Source organism: Sturnus vulgaris, chromosome 2 (assembly GCF_052056855.1).
Source record: "Sturnus vulgaris isolate bStuVul1 chromosome 2, bStuVul1.hap1, whole genome shotgun sequence".
NCBI classification, from domain to species: Eukaryota; Metazoa; Chordata; class Aves; order Passeriformes; family Sturnidae; genus Sturnus; species Sturnus vulgaris.
This window is the reverse complement of record NC_142244.1, coordinates 32056829-32066849: the sequence shown is the minus strand read 5'-3', so window position 1 is coordinate 32066849 and position 10021 is coordinate 32056829. Positions and strand designations below refer to the sequence as shown.

The window sequence follows — 10021 nt, the reverse complement described above, 5'->3', positions numbered from 1 at the left end:
TTTAATGTTTTGTTTACAATCATATTCTATAATTCTTTGATTTACATCTCCACAGCCTCTCACTCTCATGGCTTTCCAGTGAGCATCCTGTCTCTGGCATGCATTTTGGTATTAAGAAGAAAACTGCATCTTTTTAGCTTACTCTCAGCATGTTTTTGGGCTGAATCTCATCCCGTCTTTCTTGTCCATCTGAGTATTTTTGAATTGCAGGGCCCATATTTTCCTTCCATTTCCCAGTATCCTGTTTTGAGTATCAGTGTGATTAGGTATCCAGCTGGAAAATATCACCACACAACACACCTGGGCTTTCCTCCTACAGCTCTGTGGGCTTGTGGTGAGGGAAGTGAGGAGGAAGGCTCTGCACCAGCTCTTGTTTTGATGAGCTGTTGGGAAAGTCAAAGGGCACTCCCAAGGCTGAGTTGGGACGTGCTTCTTTTGAACTGCAGTTCAGACAGAACTGTCTCATATGATTCTTACAAATTGTTTACTATTTTTGCTGCTCCTCATATTTTAGAATGCGTTTCACCATTGTGCTGTTAAATGGTTGTGCTTACAGATGACGAATGAAACAGAACCTAGAAATAATCTCTGGAGTTTCTCACTTGATATTACTTCCCAAGTTATCAAAGCATCTCTTTGGTACTGATAACTCGAATCTGTGTATCCTGAGCTGGCTTTCAGTAAGGCATCAGAGTAATGTAGATGTATAGGTCTTCTAGCGGCCTCAAATGCATTTTGCAGCAAGCCCCACTTCAGTGTAAAAGAAGAAGTTGCTCTTGTTCTGTGGTCTCTGATTCACTCTTTTTATGCACTATCTCTACAACTCTAGGAATAATTTATGACAGCTCTGTAGAGCATAAGACGGGCTCTGTTTCAATGTCTGATTCCATGTAGAGAATTTGTGCTTTCTCTCCCTTATTCTCACCTGCATGACCACAGTTAAATACCCCAGTGTTTTCATTTTTGTCTTAGAAGGTGTTCTGGCTCTGCTCCACTGGAAATTATCTTAGAATATTTCAAACAGCTGACTTCAGATTGTTTTTCTGCAGAAAACAGACTCCTACCATTTAGTGGTTTAAGCTGATAAATTAGCTTTGTATATGAACATTTTTCATTAGAAACTCAGATTTTATTTTAAATAGATATTTTGAACTCCTATGAAGGAGCACAAGTAGCTCCTCTGGATCACAAAGCAGCCACCCCTATGTTAGAAACCTGAGGACCTGACTGCACAAGTAGTCAAGCTGGTTATCTTTCTCTCTTGAGAAGAATAACAAGGGCAAGGGAATGAATTAAGCTGATAGAGACAAGGTGTAGATCTGAGTTTCCATGCACAGAAGAAGCAGGGGACACTCCCTTATTCTTCCTCACATATGCAGAGATAAACATCCTTGGAGATGTACAAGCTTTGCTTGAAAGGCCCTGAGCAACCTGACACAGTTTTGGTGCTAACCCTGCAGTAAGCAGGTATTTGGCTAAAGATCTCCAGTCATCCCTCCCCACATTAATCTTTTGCTCATTCAGTTCATCATTGGTAGATGAGCAATCACATCTTCTTCCACCAGGAATGCAGACAATTCCTTGCTTGGGCTCCAGTCAAAACAGGTGGATAGCTTCCCAAATATATCTTCCACTTAACAGAGATGTCATACAGTACATGGACTAGAAGAAGTCCAGAATTCTTGAATAAAACTTCACTTACTTCATCATCAGCAACACACTATTAGGTGTTTCTCTACTTACTGGTGCCCTGACTGGACACTTGATCAGAGGGAGAAGCATGTTTGTTCTGCTGCCTGAACAGCAAGCTTGCTGGCTTTTGTCTCTGGATAAGCTTATCCTGCCATGCTCTTATTTGGCATGCAAAACAGGACTGAGTTAAATTATTACACCATCCTACAAATGAAGGGGAGGACCTTGTCTTTTCTGCAGAAATTACCTGAGATAATTCTCTTGCCATGTTATCCCAGCTCTGCTCCCCTCCGTGGTCCAGTGGCTGTGGAGCCCCAGAGGTCTCGGCTGCCTCCAGGAGAGCAGCCAAACAGGGCTTCGCTTATGCTGAGGTGTGACTTTTTGTATAGACAAGAGGAAAGCAACGAAAAACAAGTCATAATAGAATCTGATTCATTCTCCTAATCATAAAACTTCCCTAAGAGGTACAAATCTGGGTCACAAGAGTTAGTTATTTTCTATTATACTATTGCAGCACAGTATATACTTAGAAATCCAAAAAGTGCAGTTCTACACTTACCACTTCTCTTTGAGAGCACGTTCTTCCTGGGTACCTTTAAAGATATTTATTTATCTTGGTGGCATTAGGATTTCACAAGGGGATTCAATTTCCCTTTGAGCATTCCTAACACAACATGTTTATATGTGTGATAAACATAAAACCTGACCCACATAAATTTGATTTCTAGTAGAGATGCTGATGACTTATTCCACTACATTACAGAAAAGTAAGATAATAATATTTTTAGTACTTGAATCAAAGCTCAAAATATATCAATAGCAACCTCTGCATGGCAAACACATACCCCTCTGTAATTTGTAATTTGTTAATATTTTCTAGCCATTCTTCCCCACTGTTAGATTAATTGTGCTCAAGCATGGAAATATCTCACTGACACTGAAAAAGTTTTACTAAAATATACTAAAAAGACATACCACTAGTCACTTAGATAGTGTGATTTTAAATTTATTCTTTCTACTCTTACAGGTGAATGTGTGAGTTAATCAATCTTTTATTTTCTGGGGGTTTATAACAGATATTTTAAAGCTTTCATGCCTGTTTTTAATCAGTTTTTTCAAGGTATTTTTATGGTCCTCTTCTTAACAAATTACAGTTGCCGCCACAATCTCAACACAAGAAACTTGCCCATATTTATTGCTGTTGTAGCTTCATCCTGATGTTGAAGAGTTGCTGTCCAGTGCAGAAATGAAATCGTTTCCACTGGTCACTGTGTTAGCAAGCAGCATTCTCCCTAAGAGGTTTCAAGGTGAGAATATCAGGAAAAGGTATTTGAAACAGACACCTTGCAGATGGAAAGAGGGCACTGAACGTGTTAACATCTTCCCAACTGACTGCCAACTCTATTCCCAGTTCATCCTCCCACTTGATTTTTTGAAACTTGAACTCATTAATTAAATCAAAACATGAAAACTAAAATGAATGCTGAGAGCAACTGCACACCAAAACCACAATGAAACACAACACAGATTTTAGGAGACCTGATTTTCAGCAGTGACTAGGCTAGAGGCCATGCACTGCTGAGCCATCAGGTCTTCCCTCAACTTTACATGCCAATTTGTAGAACCAGACGGTCTTACATCTTTACATGCCCATTTGTAAAACCAGACTGTCTCATATTCTTGCACTTATGCAGGTGAAGCCAAGGGTACACACTGGGTGGGTATCGACCTTCCCTTTCTCACTTTTTCCTGGACTTGCTTGGAAGACAACTGAGCACAATAGGATCTTTTAGAGCCAAGAGCTTTAGGTTAGGGATACAGTGCTGGAATTATTAATAACACCTTCCGTCAGCTTTTTGATGTGGAGGTGCTTGTAGGGCAAGGTGAAACTAATTCTGAAACCAACTGGCTGGCAGGAGCTTCTCCTCTTTCTTCAGCTCCACTTTGGTCTCCTGATTAGTTTTTGTCCTACGTTCATGGTTGTTTCCTGAAACAATCCATTAAAGGAAACTTAAGGCCTGTGCAACACTCGAGTTGATAAATAAAAAGCTTGTAGAAATGTTTAATTCTGTGGAGAAATGGCAGATTATTTAAGTATATTTCTTTCCCATTAGCTTGTTTCTGGGTGTGTGGATTGTATTTGTTTTATATCATATTGGTATGCTGAATACATAATTTCATATATTAGTAAAAAACAGTCTCAGGAAGGAGTCATCTCCCTTCTTTTGTAAGTCTTCTATCTATAAATATCTGCAAAAGAAACTCCTATAACATACTACCCTTTATAGTAGTACAATATGTAAATAGTAAAGCAGAGAAAATATTGCTCCTTTGGTATGTTCATAATAAACATTGAAAATAGAGGCTTTTTCTCATTAAAGAAAATCTTTCACAACTTTTCACCCTCATAATATTAACATCTATTTTCTAGGTTTACTACTAAGCAAACATCCATTTCATTTTACAACTCCATTTTTGTATTATATTCAGCTTATACAGCTGAATATAATATAATACAGCTGTATTATAGTCACCTTTCTGCTTCAGATCAAAGGACAAAAAAATCTATTTGGGTAAACATAGGATTATTTGCAGGTTTTCTAAGCTTTTAAGGAATGTGAAAGAAAGAAAGACTAGTGGACTCACTTTCCACATAAGCCAAAACAGACAGGATGTGCCAACATGACTGTGTCAAGGGAAGATAAATCCACTGAAATTTCTTCCAAGCTCATAAAACTGGATTTTTGCAAATTTTTCAACTTTCTTTACCCATAATATAAACAAGTCCCTCCTTACTCATAACAGAAACAAATCCCCTAAATAAACTTTTTATATTTATACTCCTAGGAAAATATGGATTTTTTTTTTTAATGCAAGTGCATTTGATTCTTTTAGGAGATTGGTTATTTATAGGAACAACTTTTAGGAAATATCTTACCTGGGTTGCCAGCAAGATAATAGTGTGCAAAAAAAAAAAAAAAAGAAAATTAAAGCCAAAGTATTGTCACTGGTTTCTCTCTGAAAGGGAGACTTCACTTATACTCTCCCAGTATCACTGGTACTGGTAGTAGCTCTCAAGGAACCACCTTGAAGTATTTCCTTGAGGAGAGAAACCTTTCAGTGGCATGTACCATTCAAGGTGCTGGACCTTGAGTATCCTGAACGCTGCCCAAAGTCTGTGCTATCATCCTCCAAAAGCTCCATTTCTGAGAACCTGGACAGTGCTGATGTGATCTCACAGATTGAACTCTGACAGGCTGGGCTCTGGTGCTCCAGCATTGATAAGATCTGTGTTCTCACACAGTGCTTGCTCAGGGCTGCCTTTACGAAATTAATTGCAAGGGTGAATACTTTGTTTTTACGGCTTTGTAAACCATGAAGTGATTCTTAGTGATGTCCTAATTGGTTTCACTGGAGAATTTCATGACATCTATGTTTGCCCAATCTCAGGTCTCTGCGAATTTGGGAATGCAAACATTCTTCTTCCAAGAAAGGACAGACCATTTGTGAAGTGCAGGTACACTGCTGTACTCATTCACTGGGGCGTCTTGAATCCCTACCCAACCCAAAAAACAACACCCATGGAAAGATCTTTTCCATGCCCATCTTTGGTTGGAGGTGGAATGTGCACTTGTCAAAATCTGCACTGGATCTGACCGGATCCTGCTGTTCTCTGTAAAGTTCTGAAAAGAACTTAGAAATTACCTTTTCAAAATTATTATTCTGTGCTCATGCCTACCTCAGGGATGGTGCTGCCTTACTTGAGCACTCTCCAGCTCTCAGCACACAGTGTGCTGAGTTAACAGGAGTGAAACAGCCACTTGTTGAGTGAAAAAGGGAACTCGGGAAGGTCCAGTCGATTAAAAGATAACATTTTAGAAAGGAAGTGGGTCTGATATCTCTTATACATTGCTGCTGCTCTTACCTCACAAGCTACCCCTCTTCCCACTCTTATCCCTGAGTCCTTTCTACAGATCTACACAGTGCTCAACCCAGCTGGCATGGGGCAGGGGGGAAAGGGGGCTGTGAATGGGTGTAGGAATACTGATGGGGCTAGTTTTGGACTAGTGGATGTGGGAATACTGGTGAGGATGGTCTTGGGCTCTGGGATATCTCCTCACTCTGTTCATCTGCAAGGACATTGGGTAGAGGAAGTGGCTTTCTGAGAAGAAAGCCTCCACTGCTTGTTATACTTCCCACATGTATGTCAGAATGAAAGAGCTGGGAGTCTAACCTGACTGCTGTTTCAGTTGTGTCATCCCTTCCAAAGGCACCATCTGTATCCTTGTAGTGAGGAGAGGTCTGCCCACATGCCTCTGTTCCACAGTGGTCCATGAGGAACGTCCTAGCTCAGGGAACAGCCCTGCTCTCTTCCCACAGCTGGCAGCAGGTAAGTTATCTCTCTGCTATCCCATGCTCACAGCTGCCAGAAATACATGAGGGCCTCTACCAAGGCTTTGAACAGAATTATAAACCTCAGTATCTTTCTGTCCTTCAGTTTTGTTGCCAGGCATTTGGACATATCAATACCTCCTAGAAGGCAGGTTAGAGACCTCTGATGCAAAGTCCTGCTAATCTAAGGAAGGACCTCTGGCTGTCTCAAGTCCAGCCAGCTGCTTGCAGCAGGATTAACTTCAAAGCTTGATTTGACTTCACAGGATTTGGAATTGATCCTTTCTATTTTTCCTGTGCTCATTACTGTTACTTGATAGTGTTTGATTCAAAGTATTTCTTTAACGTAATTCTGAAGTACTTCTCTATTAGTACGTCGTGTTCTTTCATTAAGACCTTCCCCTTCTCACTTTTGGAAGAGCTGGCAGATTTTTAAAATGTTCACTGCAGCTTTGATAATTTTAAATAATGCAGCTGAATGTTTGCCCACAGAGTAATTAGGTGTTCATTGACATGAGAGCCAATATTCTGTGTTAATGTTTTAGGCAGGCTATACTGTGAACTTGAAGACAGCTTTTAATGTCAGTTTTAAATTCCACATTTCTCTTCTGTCAGAAGGCTCCAAGTTAACTTCCTTAGTTACAGTGACAATTTCTTACATTTGTCAAATCCACTTACCATAATTTTTAATGACTGTAGCCCAGAGAAAGCAAATGCCACTCTGCTCTCTCGATCTGCCCAAAGAGGGCGGCTGAGGTGCTGAAATTCCTTTGGATTAGACAGAGGAACAGAAGCAAACATTTTAATTTTTTTCTCAATGATTTTGTATGTGAGAGGTGGGTTCTGAATCATAGGGTCTTTATGGCCTTTAAAGAGACATGGGGGAGGGAAGAATTAAATAAAATAATGAAGTTGGTTCTTTCCCCCCCTCTTCCTGGCCAAAATTGTTCTTCCCTAATTTGTCTAAATCACTCTGTTCTTCCTACACATAGGAAACTCATAAAATAACACTGCTTTGCACCTTTCAGACTCATGTCTGCTGCAGTCCAGCCTGTGCTGTAACTCTCACTGGTTTTGGTGAAGAAATTGCAATAACTGTGGCAGCAATATTATTACTTTTACAATTATAGATCTCAACATTCCCCAGGCATTCATATTTATATGATGCAGTCTTTTCTGGTAAAAGTCACATGATAAGAACAAGTGTCTTAGCCTTTGTGTTGCCATAGGAACAATCCAAACCTAAAACATCTCCCTCTAAAAGAAAATGTTTTGCTTCCTGCAAAAAGGCATAGGAAAGACTAGTTAGGCTAATGGCATTTTAACTTTCCATATCTACAATAATTCAAGGTTCGATGAGTCTACACTAACAATCTTTGCCTTTGTCATGGGATGCCAGAGTGTAGCCTTCTGCTAAATTTGGAGAAAGCCACAGCTATTTTACCCTTCTTTCTAGCCATGGACTCTCTTCTTTTAACCTTTCTTTAAGCCCTTACAGATTTATTGTGCTGCTAAACTTACCAGTCTAAAATTTGTACTGACTATCCAATTTCTACTGTCATCTTGATAGAAAAATAATGAAACCAATACTTTAATATTGGTTTATTAGCTTTAAAAATTTTTGTGTTGATCTTCTGATTGTGTTGGGATGACTGTGAATGTAAGCCTGACTATGTATGTGATCAGAGAAGCAAGACCAGTGATTGATCAAAGCTCTTTGTCCTCACAACTCACTAAAGCATTTTCCTTTAGATGAAGTGTTATGACGGGGATTTTTTTGAGCAGAGATGTATTTTCCTCATAAATGTAGTGATGCTTGTAGAATTCTGCCTGGATATTTGCCTTAGTGAAGTCTATGGTGATCTGATTATGGGGCTGTTTTCCAACAAATATGTGCTTGTTCCACTAAAATTTGCCACACACACACATCGCAACTCTGATAGTATCCCCGTTCACCTGAGCTCTTTTCTTCCTCCTCAGCATTTTCCTGAGGATGCCTCTGATTTCCTTGTTCCTCAGGCTGTAAATGAGGGGATACATTAGCGGAGTAATGTTGGTGTAGACCAGAGACACCACCTTGTCTCTCGCTGGTGAGTAACTGGACTTAGGGCGGATGTAGATGAAGGTGGCACAGCCGTAGTGCAGTAAGGTGATGGCCAGGTGTGACATGCAGGTGGAAAAGGCCTTGCCCCTTCCCACAGAGGAGGTGATGCCCAGCACGGCCACAGCAATGCAGAGGTAGGAGGCCAGGATTAGGAGGAAGGGGAGCAGCAGCAGGAGCACGCAGGCAGCCAGCAGGGGCAGCTCGGGGCCGTAGCTCTGCGTGCAGGCCAGGTGCAGCACGGCAGGGACATCGCAGAAGAAGTGGTCGATGGTGTGCGAGCCACAGAAGGGCAGGCGGAACACAGCCACCGTCAGGGCCAGGGCAAGGGCGAAGGCTGCCAGGGCGCAGAGCAGAGCCAGCCGGAGGCACAGCCCCTCGCTCATCAGGGCTGCGTAGCGCAGCGGCCGGCAGATGGCCACGCAGCGGTCGTAGGACATGGCAGCCAGCAGGAAACACTCAGCCCCCCCGAGGGCCACGAAGAGGTGCATCTGCACAGCACAGCCCAGGAAGGAGATGGTGCTGCCCTCCGGCCCCAGCAGGCTGAGGAGAGCCTTGGGGACAATGACTAAAGTGTAGCAGAGCTCGATGGCGGAGAGCTGGCAGAGGAAGAAGAGCATGGGAGGGCGTGAGGGCTCCGTAACCACCGCCATGAAGATCATCATATTCCCTGCCAAGGTGACCAAATGAACAATGAGAAAGACAAGGAAGAGCAGGACCCGCAGATGGAGCAGCTCAGAGAAGCCGAGCAGCAGGAACTCCATGGTTGCACCAGTGCTCACATTGTGCCTCTCCATGCAGCCTTCACATGGCATCTACAGGAGAGAAACAGAAAGGAAACAGCTGAATTCCACGCCTGGCAATCAATTCCATATAGGAAATAATGTTTCATCACTGTAGGACCAGTGTAGTAAAGCTTATTGGGTAGGGAGGAAGGTGATTTCATTGAAAAAAAAAAAAAAACAGACTCCAAACCTGATTTCACTCAGCCACATTCAGCACACTCTCAGACCCATATTTTCACAACCACCAAGGTTCTCGTGCCCAAACAATCTCCCTAAGATTCTTTGCTGCAACACTGGTGACAAAGACTCAACTGCTGGGTCTTCATCACTGCTTCTGAGTTGTTCTAGTTTTGTCACCATGTGCAGGTTTTGAACATGCATTAAGTAGGCATTAGGAGTTGACACTGATTAGTCTGACTGAGCTGTCCTGCTTTTGAGAGCCTTCATTGGACTCTTCCTCCTGATCTGAGTGTCTGAAGAAGCTGCAGACAGAGGCGTTTGAGTCTTGGCAGCCATCAGCTCCCAGGTCTCACAGAAGCTGCTGCTGTTCCTTGCAATTCCACTCCCAGGCAGACCTGTTCATTCTCTATTCATAGCACTTCTTCAGTCCCCTACACCTGTGCCACAGAGGTACAAGAACAACCAGTGAGCTGGAGCTCCTGTGCTACAGCCTGACTCCAGTTGTGTTCTCTGACTGGCTTTTCCCTTCTCCACAGTGGAACTGCCATAAGGTTCATACAGAAAGAGGGTTTCAGTGATTAGACGTGAGGATTCCAAAATTAGGGCTGACATTTTGGCTTCTTACATCTTTATGCCTGGTTCAGCCCTATGGCATCAGAGTTGAAGTAAACAAACTTCCAGTCTCAAAACCAAAGATGTTCATGGAAACATACATACTGTGTAACAGTTTTTAAAGGAAAACACAGTGCTAACATCCTGGAGTTGGAGGCTGAGATCTTGCTTTTCACAGGAAGAACAGAAATTTCCAAGGAATGTGGAGTGATACAAAGCTATTTAAGCTGAAAAATCTAGGAAAGATAAGAATGTGGAA

General features: G+C 42.0%; 1 protein-coding gene across 1 annotated transcript; it reads right to left on the bottom strand.

Annotated features, from left to right (window-relative positions):
- Positions 1–7989: 7989 nt before the first annotated feature.
- Positions 7990–9000, bottom strand: LOC106857816 (olfactory receptor 10AC1-like). Its single transcript, XM_014884111.2, has one exon. It carries the CDS (start codon positions 8998–9000, stop codon positions 7990–7992), a length of 1011 nt encoding a protein of 336 aa, XP_014739597.2.
- Positions 9001–10021: the final 1021 nt, after the last annotated feature.